This window comes from Camelus dromedarius, chromosome X, assembly GCF_036321535.1.
Source record: "Camelus dromedarius isolate mCamDro1 chromosome X, mCamDro1.pat, whole genome shotgun sequence".
Classification (NCBI taxonomy): Eukaryota; Metazoa; Chordata; class Mammalia; order Artiodactyla; family Camelidae; genus Camelus; species Camelus dromedarius.
This window is the reverse complement of record NC_087472.1, coordinates 85,245,542-85,270,489: the sequence shown is the minus strand read 5'-3', so window position 1 is coordinate 85,270,489 and position 24,948 is coordinate 85,245,542. Positions and strand designations below refer to the sequence as shown.

The 24,948-nt window shown below is 40.6% G+C and overlaps 1 protein-coding gene across 2 annotated transcripts in view; it reads left to right on the top strand.

The window, feature by feature from the left end:
- The window catches only part of SYTL5 (synaptotagmin like 5), a 303,237-nt gene that overhangs the window by 259,229 nt on the left and 19,060 nt on the right, over window positions 1–24,948 (top strand). The window contains exons 11-18 of one of the 2 annotated variants that reach the window (XM_064483299.1): window positions 4,756–4,897; window positions 8,851–8,980; window positions 10,644–10,750; window positions 12,616–12,708; window positions 13,316–13,381; window positions 16,289–16,467; window positions 18,273–18,372; window positions 19,987–20,148. In XM_064483299.1, the coding sequence (XP_064339369.1) occupies window positions 4,756–4,897; window positions 8,851–8,980; window positions 10,644–10,750; window positions 12,616–12,708; window positions 13,316–13,381; window positions 16,289–16,467; window positions 18,273–18,372; window positions 19,987–20,148 (979 nt within the window). Of the gene's footprint in view, window positions 1–4,755; window positions 4,898–8,847; window positions 8,981–10,643; window positions 10,751–12,615; window positions 12,709–13,315; window positions 13,382–16,288; window positions 16,468–18,272; window positions 18,373–19,986; window positions 20,149–24,948 lie in introns of both variants that reach the window. The other variant, XM_064483298.1, reaches the window with a different exon arrangement.

Genomic DNA, 24,948 nt, shown 5'->3' with positions numbered 1-24,948 from the left:
TCTCCTCTATTTTAGAGAGTCTTTTTAAAGGAAACATTCTTTAAGGAAACCCTAAACATTTTAAAACCATTGAAGAAATCAGCTTTTGTCTTAGTAAATCGAATTATAAATGTTCTTTATATATTTAGCACTGAGATTCATTGAACAAAAATTTCACTGAGTGCCTAAGACATTGTCTTATATTTGTCCTTGCTCCGAAAAGGAAAAGGAAGGAAAATATGTGTAATTAAGGCACAGAAAGCCAGAAAGCCAGTGGCTTCAGAAGAAACTGCAGCTAGAGAAACTGCCTAATTTCCACTTCTTCCTGATTTCTCTGCTTCCCTAACTCAGCGTCCAAGAGCCTAGGAGGGTTCATTTGTGCCTGAGTATAACACACACACACTCTCTCTCTCACTCACTCACTCTATACACATGCACCCAATAGCAGGAATTCATTCCTTTGGGATGTGCTGACCTCTCTAAACAGTTTGATTTTTAAATGGAGGCATGCACATCTGTGTGTTCCTGTGCCTGTGACCTTGGGCACATACGTAGGGGTCAAGCAACTTTTCTATAACGGTACAGATAATTACTGTTTTTGGCCTTGTGGGTCATATGGTCTCTGTCTCTACTCACCCTGCTGTTGGAGCATGGAAGCAACTATATACAATACATAAGTGAATGGGCATGTCTGCATAACCATTGTACTTTATGGGCACTCAAATTGGAATTTCATGTAATTTTCACATGTCACAAAATAGTCTTCTTTGGCTTTTTCTTCAATGACTCAAAAATGTCAGAACTACTCTTAAATCACAGGCTGTAGAGAAACAGGTGGTGGCCCAATTCTATTCAGGGGCCATAGTTTCCTGACCCCTGGTGCCACACTTTGACTCACTAACACAGAAGGTGTCCTTCCGTCCATCACAGTCTGAGCTGTGAGGACAGCTCAGCTCTCTTGTGGTATAAGAGGAGGGGACAAGGCAGTTGGTTAGAGGGATGCCGGAGATCAATGAATTTAAACAAATCCACAGTTTAGTCCAGTGTTTCTCAGCCTTGGCTGCATATTGGAATCACTGGTAGGAGAGGATGGTGATGGTAAAACATGTTGATGCCTAGAGCCCATGCTCAGAGAGTCTGATGTGATTAGTCCTGGGTGTGGACTGGGCATGCCCCTCGGAGTTTCTGATGTGCAAGCAAGGGTGAAGGCCACTGATCTTGTGTAAAACTGTGTTGACAAAGACATAGCATTTGGGGATCACCAAAAACTGGAAGGTTGAGCCAAAAGGTTTTTCCCCTTTTCTTTCTTGTTTTTAACATCTCTTCCCTATTTAACAGGCTCAGTCACTTTCTATCTACATCCTCCCTTGCCTGTCTCTTACATGTTTATTTCAGATCTGAAATCACTAACAGAGGGAGAAAAGCTCAGAAGCTGCAGAAAGGAGATCACGCTGTCTCTGTGTCATGTTAAGCACTAGCCTCACTGTCCCAGTGAGTGTAGTGTCTCTCAGATCAATGCTGCTTTGGCTGATCTTCTGGGGAGCATTCATTTACCCAGACGGGCACAGGACCAACCTTGTCAGCCCGCTCTGGGAAGGTTGGACCCTGGGAAATTCTTTCTGGGCTACAACTCCTGGGAGAGTGCTCTGTAAACCAGGAAGGCAACTCGTTAAGTTAGAGTCTCTGTCCCCTAGCCTTGGCTCCTTTATCCAAACATGGATCTATCTAGGAAGCTATTATCAAGACTTGGGACCAGCATGAAATTAGGGATAACAAAATGGAAGGCTTTTAAAAAATAAGTCTCGTAAGGGGAAGTAAATGAAACATTTTCCTACCCTAGGAAATGTGTCTTTCAAGTAACTCAGAATTTCCAAGCTCCCCAGACAGTGTCATAGTCCCCACACTTTGGGCCCTGTTAGAACGAGGTACATATGTCTCTTTCTTGTCAGTTTCCCCCTAAGCAAAATTTAGCTTTAAGATTTGTTGGCACTGATTTTGAATACTTCTAATTTAAATATCAATAGCGTGATATTGGGATCAAAAATAGCTCATTCTTAATTGAACTTTAAACTTCCCTCATTTACACTTGAGGAAGCTTTTATCCTCTTCCTATTTAAGTGGCAAAGATTCATGCATTTTATGTCATATTTTACATAACATCTAAAAGAATTGGCACCCAAATATTTATGGTATTCTGCTTCATTAGACTAAATCTTTTTTAGTCTAATCAACCAAAACATTTGACTGAGAGGAAAATATTTTTAAGAAGCTCACAGTAAATGTCAGAAACAAATGGGAAAGTATATGCCATTTTTGAGATAATGCCTCTGGCAACAATAATTTCCAGTCACTGACTTATGATCACAAGACTTTCCCTTATTATAGGATTGCCTCTTGAATGTCATTACCACAATTAATCAGCTTCTGCCAGAGCTCTTACATAAGTAGGACTTTGGGTTTTAGCAAGGCTAATCCATGATAGGGACTTTTCCAAAAGCACCAGGTCTGGGAGGACCTTCAGCACAGACACAAGCAGTGACACCCACATAAATCCCCTTGGATCATAACTTTTTGGCTCATTTCTCAAGATTCAGTCCTAGCCTTTCTTTTTTCAGGGAGATTTTACCTAAAACAGTAAGGAGAGAGATTTTTCTGGTAGTGTTATGAGAGTAGGGAACCTGCAGGCACAGGGCAGCATCACTGGGTGGGTCTCTGAGCCCCTTTTCAGTTGGACTTCCAAGATGAGCACCATTACTTGGAAAGGTATGAATGTAGATAACTGTTGTCAAATGTAGAAATGGAACATCTGAGATAGGAAGGCTCAGGAAAATCAAGGAACTTAGAACCTCAAATTATATCCATCTATTTAATCACAAAATTGTATTTTCTTGTCAGAATCAAAAGACACAGAGACCCCTTTTGAGCAGTCCATAGTACTATAAATTATTCAGAGTGCCACTTCTAGAAAGAAGCAGCCAGGGACTGTTTCTGTATTGTATCAAAGGAATGCTCCCCAGAAAACTTTCATAGTTCTCTTAATCAGATTCCAAGAAACTAACTCCCAGCTCTTTGATCCTTTTCTTCTTGAGAACATTCTTCTTCTATGTTCTGTCCAGGTAGAACCTGCCTGGTTGTGACAATTTGATCTTGGTGAAGTGATGAATAAGCAGTTAGAGAAACTAAAATGAGCACAGGCTTTGGGTAGGCAGACAATTCTGTTTTTATCCTGACTTTATCACATACTAACTGTGTCGTGTACATGCATGCGCACGCACGTACGTATGGAATAATTGTTCAACCTTTCCAAGACTCAGTTTCTTCATCTTTAAAATAAGAATGTTAATACCTTTTTTTTTTTAAACAGGGATGTTGTGGAATGGAAAGTGACACCTAGAAAATACTCAGTAAATGCAGCTTCCATTTGCATAATATATCGAGGGTGGTAGCAGCTGTTCATATCCATCAGGACAGGTTTGATTTTGGTGGCTTCTCTGGAACCTTGAAAAAACTTATGAGCTGTGTTTGACAACTCTGGTGGTCCTTGCTGATTCTTCTGCCAGATTTATCTTCTAGCAGTGACCCCTGCACCATCAGACATTTTTTTTAATGCCCTTCCTTTATTCCTATGTCTCTCCTCTGATTGGCTCAGCTGTGAGCTCTAATTCCTATTAATGATCACAACTGTGCTTTAACAATAAGATGTTTATTATTATAGGTGCACTTAAAATTGATTAAAATACTAACTTAAAGAGTAAAATTCATGAAGGCTTATGTTTTACCATTTAGCATATTTTGTGCTCACTGAGAGCAAAGAATCAAATAAGAACAAACACTTCTCTTAAACTCTCATTTGCCAAAACTTACTTACTTATGAAGCGCTACTTAATAAGAAAATTGTGATCACCTCAAGGCAGGAACTATCTTTTCATTAATCACTGTCGAATGGAATTGAATCCATTTTAGCAGACATGAAAGTAAATCAAACCCATTTACAAAATGTCATTATTTTTATCCTATATTTATTAAATGTGCACCATGAGTCAGTCTCTGAAACAACACAGAGAAATAAAATATAATTTCCCATCTCTGATCAAATATGTACTGAGTGCCTCCTTTGCACCAAGATATCATAAAGGTGCTGGAGATACCACGGTAAATATGTCATGAACTCTGTCCCCAAGGAACTCACAGTTGAAAGAGGTACTGAGGCCCACATAAGAGGATCTGTCTGGTAAGGAGCCCAGCAAGACATTGTGTGGTCAACTGCTGCACAGTTTGGCAAAGACTTTAAGTGAATAGGTACTGAGTAGAGCAGAGGTCGACCAGGCCTGTGATAGACAGGAAAGGTGTGATGAGAGAAGCTGGACTTCATCTGGCCCTTGAAGGATGGGGAAAATTTGGGTAAATAGAGAGTGGCAAATAGGGCATATCAGGTGGGGAGAACGTGAGCAGAAGCGTTAGAAGTAGGAGCATGAGCGTGGCGAGTTGAAAAAATCGTGAGGAACCTGGGCTGGTTGGGAGAGTGCTGGTGAACAGTGGAGAAAAAATTTGGAGAGGGAGGGTGAAGTTCAATTACAAAGACCCTGGAGTCAGACAAATGGGGTTGAACCCAGGGAGCCCCTGAAGGTCTTGGAGAATGAAGGTAACATGATAATTGCTGTCTCACCCAGTGTGGCCATAAATGTCACCATCGTCATCTGGTAAGCTTTACCTTGACTGTGTCTTTGGTTACTGTTGTGCTTCTGCGTTAAAGTCAGAATATTCTTTCTCATTTAGAGGGAGCACCGGTTCGTCAGATCTCAATGACCAGGAAGCTGGTCCTGGGACTCCAAAGAGCATCCGGAGCAATGGTGTGACACCAGTCACTCAGAGGTCACCGGCCCCAAGCACACGCAGCGTGACCTCGCTCAGCAATAGAGTAAGTACACGAATGTGAAGGAACACCACCCTCGCTCTGAGACTCCGCCTCACCACCATGGCATGGCTGGGCATCAGCTCTCTGTATCTCAGAGCACGTTGTTTATCTTGTTTAATGGTAGATGCTTCTTTATCAGGACTGAATCCCCTTCATCCTTAGCTCCTGGCAGGAAGCCTAAAGTGAGAAGGAAAGGAAACGAGCAGGTTCAAAGGTGGAATTTGTTCGATGGGGGTTTAAATGGCTTTGTGGTTTGAATAAAATATAGATCATGTTTAGAATTCACTGATTTTTATCTTCCATGTTACCTCTCAAGATTTGAACTGCTCTGAAATTTTTCCAAACCAATTTAAAGTTGGAAAAGTAGATTCTTGAAATGTTTTTATAGTTTTCTTTTCTATAAAGCTGTTAAAAAAAGAGGGTCAACACATAATGGAGACTTAAATTGCATAATACATATATGTGTGTGTATAAGCTGTTCTTTTGAATGAATAAACATCAATTAGATTTTTTGATTAAGCAGGAAACTCCATATGTATAGCTGACATCTATGTTTAAAAAATCTTTATGTACAAACTACAGTTCTTTGAATTAGCAAATATTTAATGAGGACCTACCCTATGCCAAGCCCTGGTCAAGCGAAGACTTTAAGGAAGTGAAAGAATTAGCCATGGGGGAGTCTGGGGCAAGGTTTCCTTCTGTGTAGGGACAGCACTGATATTCGGCAAGTGCACTGCAGGAAGGCTGTTCCAGTTACTTAAGGCTGGCCTCCGTCTTGCATAGTCAGTGACTAAAAGATCTTTAATGCCCCTGGAGGAGCAGCCACTGTAAAGGCCTGAGGTGGGAGCATACCTCGTGTGTTCAAGGAAGAACAAGGAGGCCAGTGTGGCTGCTGTGAGTGAAAGAAGGGAGGAGTACTAGGAACTGAGTTCAAAGGGGTAATAGGGCCAGATAGGGACCTATAGATCTTAGGAATTTATTTACACTGGATGAGATGGGGGCAGTTGGAGGGTTTTGAGCAGACTAGTGACATGATCTGGCTTCTGTTTATGCAGGAACTGAGAGCTGGGCTGAGAAATAGCTGTAGGGGAACAAGAGTGGAATCCAGAAGGCCAGTTAGGAGGGAGGCCATCACATTACTGCTAGCAAGACGGGGCTTTGGAACAGGGAGATAGAAGTAGAGGTTGTGAGCAACCAGGTTCTAGAGATATTTTTAAGGAAGCACCAAAAGATATTTTTCAGGCCGGTTGAAGAAGAATAATAATAATAATAATAATAATAATAATAATAATAATAATAATAATAATAATAATAATAATAATAATAATAATAATAATAGATTTATTTAAACATAAGTCTAAATTGTACTTGCTGATAAGATAAAAGGTATATTTAAAATTACATAAATATTTCTATGAAGCTCAGTAAGCAGTACTGTTCAGTAGCCAGAAAAATGCATGTGTAGTGGATGATTGCACTCACTTCCTTGGCAACCTAAGAAGGAATGATACTCATGATATTTAGCAAGCAGTATGGCAGGGGCACTGAGCGATCAGAACAGACAGTGGGCTAATGAACTCATCTACAAAACAGAAACAGACTCACAGACATAGTAAACAATCTTATGGTTGCCAAGGGGAAAGGGGAGTGGGAAAGGATAAATTGGAAGTTTGAGATTTGCAAATATTAACTACTATGTATAAAATAGATAAAAAACAAATTTTTCCTGTGCAGGGAACTATACTTAATATCTTGTAGTAACCTGTAGTGAAGAAGAATATGAAAAGGAATATATATATGTATGTCTGTGTATGACTGAAACATTGTTATACACCAGAAATTGACATATTGTAACTGAGTATACTTCAATTAAGAAAAAAAAAAAAAGACACTGGCACAAGGTTGGGCAGTGTCCTGAGGGCCCTTCCACCCATCATGCATTAACCAGGGGTGTGGAGGAGGGGGAGCACAGAGAAGGGGGGATGGACTGGGAGTGGTGCTGTTTACCAATTGATACAGAAATGTTTAAGAATTTTAACAGCTGGTACAGCTGTACCAGTGGGTAGCAGCAGACAATCAGTCTAATAACCGGTCAACTTGGTTCTCAAAACAAGGCTTATCTTCCTAAGTACCATCATTAGGGAGAAAAAAATCACCCTTGTCAAGTGCTAATCCCCTCACAGCTAACAGCCTCTACATGAATATTTCTCTGTTAAACACCTAGATTTTTCCCCAACAGAAATTCCCTGCAATGGTGTTGAGCATACATACATACATACATACATACATACATACATATATACATATATAGTCAGTGCCTCTGTTGATCTCGCTCTTGCATTCGAGCTGATCTAGCTAGTCTTTTCTTAGAGAAAAAGAGAGACAAAGAGAAATACTTTCTGTTGAGTAAACTTAGGACAGCCCAATCTTTTATGAAACACATTTGCTCTCTCATGATGACACGAAGACCTGTATTGAGTTAGATGGTGATCAAGGTAACAGCTTCTCAGTTTCTCCCATTTCTCAGCATCTCTTTGTTTCAATGGTCTTGTCTGCTTTAGCATGTGAGAAGTACGTTTTTTAAATGGAAAACACTTGGAACACGAAAGGCTCTGTCTTCTGCTATGATATAACTTGTTAATTTCAGGCTTCACATCCTGAATCTCCAGAGTATATATTGCCTGTTAATGACTGTTCAATATTAATTGGCCCATTAGTGCTCAATATTAATGATTCTCCCAGGGTACCAGCTGGAAAATCTGCTGTCATTGTAATTGCTGCTAAGGAAGTTGGTCTTGCTTCATTGGGGGAATCCATGTGTGACTGTCTTTTTAAGGAGGTGTTGAAAAAGGACCTATTCATTTGATTTCTGTCACAGTCTTTTGATAAACCTTAGTAGTCTATGGAATTTAGAAAAGTTAGGAGCCATATGCCTCCTGCTACAGGTAGTATGTGTTGGAGAATAATCAAAGACTAAGAACAGCCTATATTGAAGCTGCATTGATTTCCATGCTAAGCAGGTGAGAGTTCCACCTCTCTGGAATGTAAGGTATGGTCTAAATCTAGGGCAGCAAGAAGGGAATTCCTTCCTGTAGGACTTTGAAAGGCACTTTTTGATTGTTCATGGAAGGGGGAATTGAAGAGTCTTTTTTAGGTTTGATCATTATCACACCATGGTGTCATTTGCATGAACACTTAACCTCAGCCCAGCTCTCAGATGTCCAAAATTAGTTTTTTAATGCTCAGGCAAACCTGGAATGATGCAGTTGTCAAGCCCTTGTGGGACAATTTTCCTTTATAATGAAAGTAAGTGTCAGACTGAATTTTGCCACATGTGCAAGCAGGTATTAGCAAGCAGATACCCCCCTCCCAAATCACCTATTCCTATAAGCTGGGGAAATCCCCATTCTTTATCCTTTTATGAACTTTGATAAGTGCGTTGCATGCAAGTTTCATTCCAATAATGAATGATATAAGCTACCATGTTCTGATCATCTAGCTAGACCAAAGGGGGGGGGTGGAGGAAGTAAGGAGTAATTGGGGAGAGAGGGTGTTGAGAGTGGGGACAAACATGGGGCCAAATAGAGTTTTAACCCTGAGTACTAGTCTGAGGATCTGAAGCTTGCTGGATTCTTATTCATAGTTCATGTAAGATTGGAGTTACCTGCACTGTCTTTTCTGCTAACCATATATTGGGAAAGTCACTAATTTTGTGAATGAATAGTTATTTCAGACACCTTTTGTGCTGATTAACCTCTTTGTGTGTATTTTAGAGAGTAATTATTGATGGTAAGTCTGAGTTATTTGGACTCCTCATGAGGGTCCTCTAGATGTCAACTAGCTCCTCTTAAAGAGTGAGGTGCATAAATGTGATTATACTGACATATATTTATATGGAAGGATTTTAAAGTAAATTACAGTCAATATAATTTTTTTCATTTTTACTTTGTGAGAAGGAACATGGTTTTGAAACTTCCATGGAGTTGGTTGCCACTGAAAGCACCTCTGAGGACCTCACCAAGAGTCATCGCCGAAAAACTTCGGGCACACCTTCCATAGCTGTGTCCAGGGCCTCCCTCTCCTCAGGTGGGTATTTGCAACATGTCCACTCTGTTGTAAATGTGACTAAATCGGGTGGAAGTGACTGCCTTGGGTGGCATTACATGGATGTTTCATGTCTTAGAAGATAATCATCCATTCTCTAACCCATGGTGGTAGGCCCTCTCTGTAAGAACCGCTTACAAGTGGACCCAGGTGGTGCCTTGAGCCTCTCGCGTTCTATGCAAAATCCTTGAGTCTTGGATTTGTCAAGAGTATAGAGTCATCACTGCCAAGAATCAGGGCTACACCAGATGTCGGCATAGGAGTGCAGGAAATATAATTGGCTCATTTGATAGAAAAGATAAGGGTACTTACCCAGAGTTCAAGGAAATGGTGGTTCCATGGATATGGGGGTCAGAAATGCCCTCTATCTAGACAGATTAACCATTATTCCATGGTTCAAATAAGGAATTCTTTACAAGCAGCATGAAGGTATTATTAATAACCCCTTTCATTTGCATACTTTCAAAAATATGTCATTTCATCATCACAGCAACCCAGGTATTATTTATGTGGCAATTTTATGATCTATGGAAAAGGAAACTCTTTAGAGAAATATGTCATACTTAGGAAGTTTATGTCCCATGTGTAGATTTGAAATCATGACAAAATCCTCCACAGGAAAAAGTTACCTGTTCCCTAATGATGATATTTGCCTAAAGCCTAAGGCTGGATGCTCTGTACTGAGTTGGGGAGTCTCTCCTGGCCAGGTAGCTTCCAAAGGATTGTCTAAATGTGTGTGGTTGTTACTGCATTTTGGGTCAGGACTTGAAAATCAGTTCTCCCATTAAATGAAAAATCTTAAACTAGCCTAGAAGCCAACCTCATAGAGTATACATTTCTACTACCTCAACTCAAAAGCTCCTGTTTGTTGAGTACATACTCTGTGTCAGGCACTATGCTAAACACCTTCTGCCTTATTTCATTTATCATTTCAAACTTAGCTGATTGTTCTCTTCGGTCTTTCTTATTTATAAAGCAACTGTACCATCTCAGCAGGCCTTTGGCATAGAACTCTTTTATGGTAATAAACTGTGTCTTGGCCAGCTGTCCACAGCATCACTGAGTTGTGCATTGTTCTTTGTATTTTTAAAAGCAAGATATTCTGCTGATGAAAGAATGTGCTGGTGCCTAACGAAATAGAATTTCCTCTCAGTTTCCCTCTAGCCACTCCCTTTTTGTGTGAAAGGAACTGACATATCATTTCATTGCATTTTATGTCAAATACAAAAATACAGCAAATTCTCTAACTATTTAAATAGAGAATGGTTAAATTTTAATTTTTTCTAAACTCAAGGGCCCGTTCTATGAGAGTTTTTCGAAGTCTATGAGCAGAGCCAGGAGCCTTAAACAGCTTAAAATATTAGCATTTTATGGTAGAGCATTTGACCTCTTGTGTTCAAAGGAGATATGAACATTTCAGTGTTGGTAATTCAGTCCAAGCATATTTCAAAATGCTATTGAAAAAACAGAAGTATGTTAGCATAAGCAGCATGAAGTCACTGACTCTGACTTTGGCTTTCATGACACTCTCTAGGCCCTATGCCTAGAAAGAGTTGGAATAATGATGATACATTTGCAGTGAAAAATGAAACCTTCTAACAAAACAAGGTGATTCACTTCTTTTCTTTTCTCTTCCTTCCTCCAGACCAGAGTCAATCTGAGTTAGATTTGAGTGGGTCATTTATAGAAGACTTCGAAGATACTGTAGGCATCAAAAGCAAGTCTGTCCCTGGGGCTTTGGACAAAGACTTGGTAAGTTGGATGTGGAAGAAAGTCTAATGACTATGAAGGAAGGGCACAGTCCTGCTCCAAACCTCCCCACTTTGAGGTGAGGATGAGTTGAGAGTCGAGGGAGAATATACAATAGTTTCTTCCAGTTAGTTTTCACAAACAACATATAAGAACAACTAAAGAATGATTTAGAAAAGGTAACAGGTAATCAGGTTAATGAGTGAAGATGATCTCTAGGAAAATACCTCTTAAGGATTTCAATTCCGGGTTAAAAGCACATCACTTAAACTAAACCTGGAAAAGCCACCATTTCCTAAATCAATTATTAGTAGACTTATCTGTGTGTTTCATGTGAACATTTCTAAATCTCAAGTTACCTCCAATAAACTGCCTTCTTATTTGAGACTAACTTCTGTGAAAATTAATGTTTAAGTGAACTCATTTATAAAATGAGAAGGTTGAATTAAATTATTGTTAAGGTTCCTTCCAGTTCTAATATTTTGATATTTCTATAGTTGCTATAATGCAATTTGAACTCCTTAGAAAAAAGAGATAGCACAAATGTTAAATGGAATTAATATAATTTTTCCAACATAAACTAGGAAACTTAGTTCTAAAACTCAGTGTTCTCTTCTATAGTATTTAAAAAAACTGGAAAGTCATTTTAAATCCACCACAAAAGGGGGAGCGGGCAATGAGAATAAATGGTTTCAAAGCTTACCTGGTGTTCAGCCTTTAAAACCAGCTAATTCCAATGCTATTAAACTATTACTGATCTTCAAAAACTCTGAAAATCTTCAAATTCATAGTATGAAGCCGTTATATATAACCTTAATACTCAAACTTGATTTTAAAAATAGTTTAAAAAAGAAAACTACAAGTTAAATTAATTTATGACTACATATACAAAACTTGAAATATGATACTAAATAAAACATAGCAATGAATCAAAAATATTACAGTAAGGATAAGTAAGTTTTATTCTAGGTAATGAATGGAAGAATTAATCTATATAAGAATATCTATTACATAATTAATATTTCAGTATATTAAAGGAGAAAATACAAAACTATGTCAATAGATACTGAAAACTATTTTTTTTAAAAAAGAATACACTTCCAACAAGATGCAAAATATTAGTTTCATCCGGGGTGAGAGGAAGGCCAGGGAAGAGAACAGAAATAAGAATGAAAGGTGTCCATAATAAAAAGAAACCAGTATGCATGTGCGTGTGTGTGTGTGTGTATATATATCCTATTCATATCATCAAAAAGTTATTGAAATTTGATCATTAATATGTTAATAGAGATACATATCTTTAATTTATATTTATCTATATTGCTTGAAAGGTTTTACTAAAAGAATGTATTGCTTAAATAACGGAAAAAAATGAGGGGAAGAAAAGTAGAGTCTGGTATTTTGGACAAGAATCTAGTATCTATAATATTTTTTTCTACTGGAGATATTTTCAAGATACATTTCCCCATCTTGACAGTATACACACACACAGGGGTACATGCGCATACACACACACGAACACAAATGCACCCCAATTTTTTAAATTACAAAATGACTTAAGTACACTGCTCGAAGTGAATCACTTTAGAGAACGGGGAGGTAGGAATTGGAACACCCAGGTCTGTGTGATTGCAAATTTCATGTTCTTTCCAGAAAGCAGGCACCTCTAGGAAGGTGACTGCAATCCTCTGATGGTATCATGCAGGTCGAGTGGAGGGCAAAAGAGGAAAATGTAGGAATGGGGTGATTTCTAGACATTTGTATCTGATTTTTCGGATATTTTAAAAAGAAAGTGGTTTTTAAGTGAAAAGGCTTTCGAGGAAAGAAAGAAACCAAATCACTGATTTTTCTCCCCCCTCCTTCCTTAGGACTCCTTGGGAGGGAACGAAGAAGGCATTGATGACTTCGTGTCCTCCCAGTTTTCTGCAAACACCCACAGTCTAGCAAGTGGCCTGTCAACCGTAAGCAATTCTCTAACACGTACTGGAAGATTCTTCTTTCTCTTGTTAATTTTCTGTACATTTCCAGAGGAGATAATGATGTTCTTGGACAATGGGTGATAGTGAGGAAAAAGTCATTATAGTTTTCTGCGTGCCTTTTGCCCTCAGAGTACTTTTCAGTTCAATTTTGTGTGGGCTTTTCCTAAAGCTCCTGATTGCTTCCCTCTCCTACTTTCAAACCTCTCTTCACCCAGGTTTTAAAACCTCTTCTTTCCCTAACACAGGCTCTTATCAGCTCAAGCCTATGAATTAGCTCACATCTCTGCTGATAAATTTCCCTGCCACCATTCTCTCAAGTCCCCAACCATCCTTCATACTTGCCAGTCACTTTCCTAAAACACAGACCCAAGTAGCTTTCTCTCCTCACACATCGAGTCCATAGCTTGTCCTACTCTGGAATAAAGTTCCTTCTGACTTTGGTTTTTGAGCCCTTCTTTGAGAGGGCTTTAGGAGACCCTGTGTCCTTGTCCCCATCTGGATGCCTCCAAGTCTTTTCTTGGCTTCTCTGATTTCTGTCTGTTGCTCTAATGCCCTTTTTTCTTTTGACCTTTGGGCGACTTCCTTAAAGAATTCTCAAGCAGGCTCTGACAGGAAGTGGACCTACCTAACTCTGCCTGACGCTGACTCAGACACTGTGAGTGTTCAGCCTTTCCTTTTCTTGTTTTCCAGCCATACTTCACAAAATGCGTGGTACTGGAAATCTAATTTGGTGGGCAGTTTCTCCAGCATTTATCTTTTTCCAATGTGTGTACAGTTAATCAGAGGTTCTCTATTAAAAGTATCAGAATCCAAGTATGCCAAAGAAAGAACATTTGGTAAACACTAGAATCTGAGGACCAGCGAAAAGACACATGGTCCAAAATGATTTACCATGAGCAAGGCACCTTAAGAATAAACATCTCTGTTTAAATCACAACATTGGCTTGATTAAGAGCATAAAGTTTGGTTAGTAGGAAAATTCTCATAACTTACTCAGTTTCTCCAAGCTTCAGCACTTGTGGGTTCTTAAATTTTCTTCTATATGTGTGGGTCCTCTGCTTACACAGGACCCTCTTTGACACAGAGGGATGTGGTGTAGATACAAGTCAGTGATGCAAGGAAGCAGTGAGGTATGGTAGGGAAGTCCTCAGACTAAAAATCTGGAAATCTTGCTTTATGCTGTCAACAAAAAAATTAATCAGTCAATCTAAGAAAGAAATGGGAAATTTTATTCAAGCCAAATTGAGGATTGCAACCCAGAAAAAGCATCTCAGAAAACTCTGAGAACTATCCTGCCAGTTAGAAAGAAGTCTTTTAAGGAGTTGTCTTACTGGTGCCAGGAAGATGTTGCTGTTTATGCTTGAGCCAGTGTTTTCTGCTGATGGGAGAGATTTGGTCGGTGCATAACGCAGATACACAAGGCACGGTAGAGGCAGAGGGGAGGCCAAAGGGAAGAAGAAAATCGTATGTTTAGATTTTTCTTATCTTGCCATAAAATACAAATTTTATTTCACAATGTCTTGGCAGTGCCAACAAATTCCATGAGCCAGATTTTTCTCATTTGTAACATGAGGAATTTGGGGCTTATCCTTGAAGCTCTTGAAACTCAAAGCCTGGTTCATGGACCAGCAATATTGCATCACCTAGAACAGAGACCATAAAACATTGTCAGTTCACAGAGCCCCTGGTGTGTCAGTGATTCTTTCATAGCACTCCCTAAGCCAAAGGTCATACCTGACTAGTCCATTTATTAAATAGTTAGGTCAGGAAAAAAAAAACTTGATAAGCAATGGTATCCTTACAACTTGTTAGCCATTTGAAGAAAAATCAATACACACAGCAGTAGCTAGAAAAGTAATATTTTTATTCCATTCTTAAATAGCCCCTGATGGGCTCTGTGTGCCTGTTGGGTACTACATGACTTGTCAGATCTTGGAATCTGATTGGACAGCACCACTTTCATTTCTTGTTCCATGTTGATTTTTGTGCAGTTCTTGCTTTTTGTCATAGCAACTGCCAAAACTCAGCTTCACACAGATAGGACTTCACTGAAAACAATGAAGTGTGATTGATTTAACGTTGACATTGTGAACTGCCATTCATAGTTTGCATGGTGTCCGATAGTTGTCGCTGTGTTTCCCTTGAAATTTTAAAACATCCTGTGGTACCCGCTATGCGTTTGCTCTGGAATGCCTCAACACGCAGTTTGGGAACTGTGGGCCTAGGAGTGTGCTAGAAAAGCAGAATCTCAGACCCCACATGGGACTGAGTGGATCAGGATCATCATTTTAACGAGATCCCCAGATGATCTATATGCAACTGAAGTTGGAAAAGCACTGCTCAAAGACACCTGCTATCATGAAAATTCTGATGTTTGGTTTTTAGGAATAGGGAAAAAAAGTAGGTCACTCAGTGGCTCATTTTAAGTTATAATTTCCAAATAATTACAGAATCCTTGTTTTGCTCTTGCTCTTGACTTAAGGTTAGAAGAGATACTAGCCACATCACCCACCTGTTTTTGATCAGTCTCTACTCTGAGCAATTGGAGGAAGGTAATGACTTTTGCATATATGCATATATATATATATATATGAAAAAATAGGAAGTCTAACCTCTCTTTGCACTCACCATAGTTCCTACTTCCCAGTGGTTCACAAACAGCACTTTTGCAACTCCTGGGTCACTCATGAAAAGCCTTCCAGGTGGTCTTTTGTGACAGTCGTGTGGCTAAGACACAGAATTTGTGCTGCTGGCACTGAAGGATAGTTTTATTACATTTAATTTAAAATATGTCTCTTGTTATTAGTGTCTCATCAGAAACTTCATTCATTCTGGTACATTTGGACAGGTTTTTTAAAATATATTTTTATTTTATTTATCGGTTGGTGTATTATTTTATTGTTCTGTATTCTGTTTTGTGGGTTGCTATTTTATAGAGGTGTACAAAGCCATGCTCTTATGTGACCCATGTGGCTACACAGCTGCTCAGGGACCAGCGCAGCTGTGGGTGTATGCCCTTCTCCTGGCGTGTCCTTGTTAAAGATGTAGCTGTGGCTTCCCAGAGACTGATGGGCTACTCTGTGTAGATGTCCAAGAGAAGCTTGTGGCTTATGCTAGTGCAGGAATATGAGATGAGTTTTTCTTTGTCCTGATCAATGCCTTCTAGACCTTGAAGCAGATTGACCATGAGTCTACCAGTGAAAAAGGAGAAATCTACAGGGATGGGGAGAGTAGATAGGATTGGAAATGCCTCAATGACCCAGGATTCCTTAGAAGAAGTGAATAAACAAAGGATATTCACCAACCCAAAATGGCAATGCTTCCCTTCTCAGCAAATGTCCTGCCTTCCTTACTAATGGTCCTAGATCTTGACCTTTCTCAGGCTCGGATTTTATACAAGACCAGAAAAAACAAGCAAAACAAGTGATTTTTGATTTCTTCCTTCACCCTAAATTTCCCTGCTCATTATACTGCAGGACTCCTAACTGAACGAAGGGGGTACCTTCTGTGAAGAGATCATTAGCTTAACACTGGCTGCCTCTTTTCATCTTGTTTATTTCAGACCAGCCTTAACAGCACGATGAGTGTTTACAGTGAAACAGGAGACTATGGCAACGTGAAGGTCAGCGGGGAAATCCTTCTCCACATCAGCTACTGCTACAAAACTGGCGGGCTCTACATTTTTGTCAAGAATTGCCGAAATCTGGCCATAGGTGACGAAAAGAAGCAGAGGACAGATGCGTAAGCACATAGCATATTCCTCTGACTATTCCATTCAGTGCGTATTTTTTCTGAGGTCTTAGCATTCCTCTTGATACCAGGCTTTCTCAGAAGGTTGATTGTCCCTTTCCTCCTCTGCCAAACTTCTAAATATTCTCTGAAGTGCATGTAAAATGGTCACGTTCGTGGTTACTTGATTTTTAAAAAGCTATGATTCAACATAATTCAGAACTGACAGATTTGTAATTTCCAGAGGGAGCTCTTTGAGATAGAAGGCTGACACGTTGGCACACCCCAGGGTATATAAGAGTATCCTGTTAATTTTTGTTCTGGGAAACCCTCCAGAAAAAAATTACGAAGCTATTAGCTCAGTGAAACAGCTTGAAAGGGCAATTATGAGACTCTGGGGATTCCAGGGATCAGCCCTGAAGGGTAGGTATGACCCACAGTACGTTGGAAGGAAGCTGGATGTAAGGCTATGTCAGGGCTTCCCAGGACCACTGCCAGGTTGGATGATTCACTAGGAGGACTCACAGGTCTCCACTCATTGTCATAATCCGCAAAGGGAAAAGGCATATATAGTAAAGTTCTAAAGAATCCAGGCTTAAGCTTCCAAGTGTCCTTTCCCAGCGGAGTCACACAGGATGTGCTTAAGTCCTCCAGTGATGAGTTATGACAACACATGGGAAGTGTTGTCCACCAGGGAAGCTCATTTAGAGACTCAACTAGTCACATACTAAAATCCCAGTCTCCCAGAAGGAAAGCAGGTGTTCAGCAGAAGCCGTATTGTTTTTACAAATATGTTAGTCACTGAGCCACTTATATCTGTTCCGGAAGTGACGAGAATCCTCCTGAAATCCAAGTTCCCACATGCCAGCCAAGAGCCAATCTTAAAAGCAGGCATTTCTAAGGAGAGCAGTCTCAGACGTGTTATGTTTTTAACTCTTTTTCTACATAACAGACCTAGGTTCAGTAAACAACTCAGCAAAGCTATTTCCAAAATAGACAAATGAGTGGACTCTGAATACAGATTGGTCCACCTACCTCCTCAGCTAAATATCAGAGTTTCAGGACCAATATCATCATTTAGACTAGCATGGAAGGGTATCATCTAAAGCCCCAGTAGGCAGGCTCCATGACTCTGGTAACGTCTTTGACATTTCAGTCTTTTACATCTTGTACATTTCTGACTCTGTCACGATGCCCTGCTCCAAGAGGCTCCAGGGGCAACTCAAGGCAAGGTATTGGGTAGAACTGCTGTTGCGACTTCAAGTTGTTATTTTTAATTTCTGCTTTGTCACCATGTTTATTCATTCACCTGTTGCTATTGACTCCACTCGTCAGAAGTCCTGATATCTGAGTGGAGAAGAAAATAACCCCATATTTTGTGAGACCGTTGATCATAATAATAGATTACATTCATTGAGTAGTATATTATGTCAGCATCTTGTATCTTTCAGCGAATTTAATCCTCACAGTGCCATAAGGTGTTATTCCAGTTTTACAGATGAGGAAATGGAGATACGGAGAGGTTAGTAAGTAAGCTCTTGAGTTCTGAGTGGCTCACTGAGGCATGCAGTGATTCAAATGCAGCTGGCTGGACTCCAGAGTCCACACTCTTTACCACTACATGTTACTGCTTCTCTCCTATTGAAGCTCCAGAGTTCTATTTCAAGATGTCCTCTTATGTAGACTACCTTGTTTGGTTCTATCTCTTATGCTCACTAGCCCTATTCCCTTTACCTCTTTTATTCACTCAAGTCCCTGAGCATTTCTTGCAAAGTAGATATTTCCCAGTAATGACTTTCATTTTGTACCACCTACAGTTATGTCAAGTCGTACCTTCTTCCTGACAAGTCCAGAAATAATAAGCGCAAGACCAAAATCAGAACAGGCACCAATCCAGAATTCAATGAAACACTAAAGGTAAATAAATACTCTCATAGTAACTTCAGTGATACAATTGACAACCTCATTGGTTTAGAAGTAAATATAGAGGATTTGCGTGTCAAGGTTATATGTATTTTAAAAAAGTAGAATTTGAATAAATCAGTGTAACACTCTTGGCTTTCTGTGTTTGGAAAAGAAAAAAAAATGTAAGCCACTCTTAACTCTATTTCCCTGCTGCTGCTGAAATGGCACCTTAAGTAGAGATGAGCCAGTAATATTACATCTGACCTGGTACATCTTGTCCAAAAGTATGTTTCACCCTTGGGAAAACTGTTTTCTCCTAATTCCCTCTATAAGAAGTTTGTCACAGTTTTGACACTAACTTAGCAGGTCACTTTGCACACACTCATTGTTCTGCTAATACAGCATGAAAGTGTGCTGTTTCTTATTAAGGTTTCAGAATTTGGCTAAATTGAGGCATGTGGTTAATGAACAGTGGAGATGCAGGGTTGGATTTGTGAAACCTCAGAGAAAGTGGCCTGGATAAAATATGACCCAGGCCCCAGTTCTAGAGAAATTCCATTTCCCCATAGGCTTCCATGTAATGACCTCTTCTCTCACCCTGGACCAGTCTAGCCTGGTAAGAAAGATCCGGGAAAATGGGAATGTAGATGTTACTGCCAGTCGTGGGGAAATTTATGGATCTTGTGCATAAAATGATGGACTGCATCATAGGAAGAAGTTGGTGAGTGAGGTCATGTGTTAGCAAGGTCCTGTGTGGAAGCAGAAGCCAATATGGAGACAGATCAAAATGAAAATGAATGAATATAGGCAGAGGGTGAATCCAGTGACCATGACAGTATAGCAAAGATGAACCCAAGAGGAGCAGATAAACAGAGTCACATGGCAAAATCAGGAAGCAAGGAACCCCAAGGTTAATCGTGCCAGGACCAGCAAGAACAGGTGTAGATGCAAATACAAGAGCAGGAATCAGTGAGTCTGTAGCATGTCCTAGGTGGTATTTGCTTAGGACAAGGAGGAGGTTTGAGGATGTGTGGGCATGTGGCCCTGGGTAACGTTCGGCTGGAAAAAGGAAAAACCACCCCAGCAATATTTTCTTTCTGCTCAATCTATGTATGTATCTATTCACTCTTCCACTTAAGCAGAACTTTATGAAGTTCGGCATTTGCAAGTTTCTCCCTGTCCATACTTTTCTGGATCAGGGAGGTCTTGTTAAAAATAAGAGAGAAGGTAGAGAATTGTTCTATTAAACCTTTGCACTTACAAAGTAGTTGTTGAAAAAATAACTAGGCAAATGAAAAGCAGGTAAAACTGAAAGGGGGACAAACTTTATCACCTAACACTTTTTATACAATATCTGAAGTTTATCGACTACTCACCACCCCCGGCCACCACCAAATAGTCTGTTGATGTATCTTTCAGTGCTAGATCTCACTCAAAATGAGTTTATGGACCAGAAACTCAGTAGTAGCAGAAACAAAGAAAAATGAAGTAGGTTTTTTCTTTGTGTTTGTTTTGTTCATATTACTAATGCATATGATCTGAAAGATGGTGGAAGTACATTTCAACCCGTTCTAAAATTGGCAGAGCCCTCCTCAAGGAGTGTGACGTTGTAACTCTCATTTGCAGTACACCATCAGCCATACTCAGCTGGAAACGAGAACTCTGCAGCTCTCTGTCTGGCATTACGATCGATTTGGACGAAACAGCTTCCTGGGGGAGGTGGAGATTCCTTTTGACTCATGGAACTTTGAAAATCCAAGCGATGAGTGGTTTGTGCTTCAGCCCAAGGTAGGAAATGCTTTCAGATGAGTCAGACAGTTATACGAGTAATCAGTGAAATTGATGTCACAGACCTAGAGAATCTGAAGACTTGTACTTGTCAAGTGATAATCTGAAAAGATCAGTGCAGCTAATTTTGGAATACTATAATAAATGCAAATCCGTTCTTTTGGAAATCCTTCTTCGATACAGACTGTCTGTAAAATGCAAGCCATATAATCATATGTTATGAATTTGACCTACTAAAAATGTATTCATCATTTGAAGGTCGCCATGGATAAACAGAAGAATACAGTATATGTTCCTATTAGAAAGAGAAAGTGTTGACTTTCACATAGGCAAAAATAGCTCCATAGTGCACAGTCAGTCTCAAAACATTCTCTCTCTTCCTCATCCTCCACAATTCAGTCATGAGCAGGAGTGGCCTTGCCTCGGCTCACATGACGAAGTGGTCAGTAGCTAAAGTATCTGGTTTTCTACATTTGTACTTTTGAGATTCAGAACCCAAGTTTTGCGTTATATTCAGGAGAACAATCTCAAAGCTGGGTCTAGAAATTAAATGCTAATACAGTATGTTCTAAACTAAACCGCCAGTACCTGGGATTCACTCTGTGCAACCAGAATCTCTCTACATGCAGGGTAATTTTTGAAGTTAAAAGTGAGGTGGAAAAAAGGCCACATTTATGTAAGCAAAGATTGTTCTTTATAGAGAGAGAGGCAAAAAGAACATGGTAAAGCTTGTGGACTCAAATTAGACTTCCTAGGTTCAGTACTGGCCTCAGGACTCTCTGTGTGACCTTGGGCAAATCACTTAACTTCCCAGGCCTTGGTATTCTCATTGGTGGTATAATAATTGGACAGAGCTTACAGGGATGCTGAGAGGCTTGAAGAAGCCTGCTATGTGATGCTTGTGGTATTGGGTCAGGCACATTGTAAACTTCTCAGTAAATGCTGGGCAGTATTTCTGTTACGTTGGAGTCCTTGTATTACAAGCGACAGAAACCCCAGCTCATATGGCTCAAAAAACAAAAGGAAATTGCTCAGATCTTATCAAGGCCCTGGAGGCTCTTGGTCTCGCTTCTCTGTGTTGGCTTCTTTTGCAGACTTCATGCAGTGTTGGCCTGTCTCACTGGCTCCAGGTCTGCTTCTCCTGCACCCTACAACAGCTGCAAGTCTCTCATCCCTGCATCACACTGTCCAGGAGAGGAGAGAGTTCCTCCTCCTCCAACAGTCCAACCAATGCCCTGGGCCTGGTTCCTAATTCTCATTACATTATTTGCCCGTCCTGAGCCAATCATTGTGGCCAGGGAGGTGAGATACATTCGCTGGCTTAAGACAATCAGAACGTAACTCTGATCTTAAAGATGGTATTGCCCCAAAGGAAATCCTGGTAGAGTAGTACTAAAAAAAAAAAGGTGAGGGAATGCTAGACAGCAAAAACAAATGTTGATCATCAACAGCAATGGTTGTTGCTTACCAGTAGCAGCATCGTTCACATCTCATGGTCACAAGCACCATTGTGAGGTAAACATCGTTATCCCCGTTTTTTATGAGGAGACTGAGACTCAGAAGTTAAATACAACACTCTGGTGGGTTTTATAACTGTTGACCTCAAACTTGATGTAAATAACTCATGGAAAATCTTTAGGAAGTGTAATTGGGCTATGGGTAAAATTGACAATGAAATGTCATAAAAATCCCTAACCAGAAAATAACCACAAGCCCATGACTAACATAAATGTGGTAGAGATAGGAAGTAGACTGTTAGCAACAGATAAGTTCGTGATAACATAACATTCCTCTGATATTCAATATGGGAAATATTTGGTCATTACAGCACTAAGTCTCTTGGAACTAAAAGAAAAACCTCACCATATATGGATAGCAATTAATATGACTTACCAGTCTCCTCTCACTTGCTTCATTTTGTGTAATGGGTGAGCATCTAAGAATCATAATTAGAAAATGTCCAACATATTATATGATGCAGGACACCGATGAAGGACGAGTAACATGCATCTTAGTATGTGAAATTAACTTGTCTCTCATAAATTTAACATGAAAGCACGTCGGGCCTCTCTGGAAACCAGCTTAGAGGGTTTCCAGTCAGTTTCCTGGACATGGTTGAAGGATTTGCACTGAGATGATATCAGAGTTCTCCCAGGCCTCCTCTGTGCTTAGGGACCACAACTTTCCATGGTAATCACCTTCACATTGATGTTGAGTGGTTTGCCTTTCCAACAAAAGGAAGAAATGTCTCTGAGCCTGCTCAGCGTAGAAAAGCTGATCGTGGTTAATCAGTGGAACTGCTTTGGTCCTCTGCCGGATCCCCTTGGATTCCTTTAACCTTGTGTATTTAAGGAGTTTTGCCTCTGACAGCCTCTACCCAAGATTCTTTGTAGAAGGCTGTCCCCAGGCTATTGTAGATTTTTCCAGATGGGCAGAGAGCCAGAAGTTCATAGGAGCTAGTGTACCCTGTGCCACATGGCAACCCTTAACCACTAACTGACAGGCAGGGGAGTTTGAGAGCTCAGTTCCCTTACTGAGAGTGGGAAAGACTCTGGGGCGTTACTTAGACCCCAGAGCTCTCCTAGTGTATCAGACTGTGCCCCTACCTGGCTTACTCCTCTTCCCTTACCTGTTTCCCCAACCCTTTCACTGGTCCCATCCTGGGAGCACTTCCTTAATAAGTCACTTGCGTAAGGATCCTCACCTCAAAGTTGGCTTCTGGGAAACGCAACATAAATTAGTGTCTTAATCCATGTCATTTTTCTCCGCCGAGCTTCCTCAGACACATACAGAGGAAAGGCTGCAGATTACTCGAGTTTACTTAGATACCATGCCTTCCAAAGCTGGGGAGGACAAGTACTAAAACATACTCTATACGCTGCTTCCTGATTGATGCGTGGCTCGTCCTCACACTGAGCTGGGCCCTGTGTGGTTGACTACCAGCCGGCTCTGAGGACTGTCACTTCGTACTCAGTCTCCTGCCTCGGCTCTCTCAATGCAATAGTCACTTCATCAGCTGCAGCCATAGGATGAGTAGCCCCAGAGATCTGATATTTCTCCTGGATTATCCAGCTGAGGAGGTGAGGTGTGAGCTACAGGGACCAATTTCCTTAGTAACAGAGGATCAGAATTAATAGTCCTTAAGCATTCGGAGATTCTGACATCCTTTGGCAGTGAGAATACTGGAAAGACATAGTGTCTTTTTGCTTATCGACTCTGTGTTGGTGGAAGTCCCTCGACACCTCCCTTTGTTTTTGCTACATTTCACGCGCTCAGCCCATAAGGAGGCTAGTACCAACAGAGAGAGAAGTCAAGATGCCATGCATTCTGACCGTAAAGCAGTTTCATGGTCTAGCTCCCATTTTACTGCATGACATGGAATTGTTTACCAGCTATAGCTCATTACCTTACTGAAAGGCACGTTAGGTCGGGAAACAAGAAGAGATTGTCAGTATAAATTGCCTTTCATGTGTTCCCAGAAGGTGCTGTTATAAAAAGGACCTTTGAAAGTCAACAGCAAGCTTAAGTGGTTTTCCAAGGAAACCTTCTCCATTCTGCCTTCAGGCAGAGTAAATGTAATGTAAGTTCGTGTGGAATTATTGCCTAGCTACAGGGCTCTCTCTTTATGTGGCAGTTTGGGCAGATTTTGTCTAGAATTTATAACCCCACCTTAGACCTGTAAATACACTGGGAACTCTGCTTCCTACTCTGATGGAAAGTGGATCTGTCTTTTCAAAAAGCAACTGATGATGGCTGTAAGCTGATTATCCCTCCTGCTGAGTCAGATACTTTCACTGGTTCCCTACTGATTTTGAGTATGGTTTGAAGAAATCGCAACGCTCATCCTGGCACCCAGTGCTCCCATTATATGGCCCAGCCTTCTATAGCAGAGGAGGGTGTCAGTACTTTACCCGTATCCCCATTTTTCATGCGCACATGGCTCCCCATGGCTGTCACTCCTGCCAGCCCACACCTGCCCATCTTTGTAGGAGAGACGTCCTCAGGCTGTATGGGCTTGGTCTGTGGACATGGAAAGCCAGAATAGCCCGGGTATTTAAGTCTTCTGGGGATTGAGGGCAGAGCCCTCGATGAATCACTGATGGGTGAAGGTGTGTAAACACTCACTCTCTTGCCCCTGATTGGGACAGCTCTGAGGTGTGATCTGAGTCTTGAGGGCTCCCCTGTGAGACTGAGCAAAAGTTACTCTCCAGGGAACTTTGCCTGATACCACGACCTTGGTAAGCCTCTCTTCACTTCCTGGTCTCACTTCCCTACTACCCAGCCTAATAAAACACTGTAACATAAATTCGTGTCTTAAGGTCTCCTGAGGACCCCAGAGTGCCAACCTTGTTTCCACCCTCCTTGCTGCTCCTTCCCTACACACACACACCTCTGATCACACCTGACTCCTTTCCAGCCCTTAAACACATTCGACACAATCCCCACGGTGTTTTGCTCTTACTGCTTTCTTAACCCAGACTAACCTTCTTCCCTTCTCATCTTCATCTGTCATCATCTCTCCTATCCTTTAAGGATCAGACAAGGACCCTAATCTGGGTTACTCTCTCTTCTCACAGTAGTTTTTTTATACTTGTATTTGGAGCAACTGTTGTCATCTGTCTGACACTGAGCTTGCTGTGTGGTAGAAGCCCTCTTCTCCTGGCAGGCAGGACCGGTAGTAGGTTAGTCCGTGGAGAAAGTCACAGAAGTCAAACACATGGAAACACCACCCCCGCCCCCATGCATTTCTTAATCATTTATTTTAATTTAAAACAAACATGCATTCATTTTTCAAGTCTT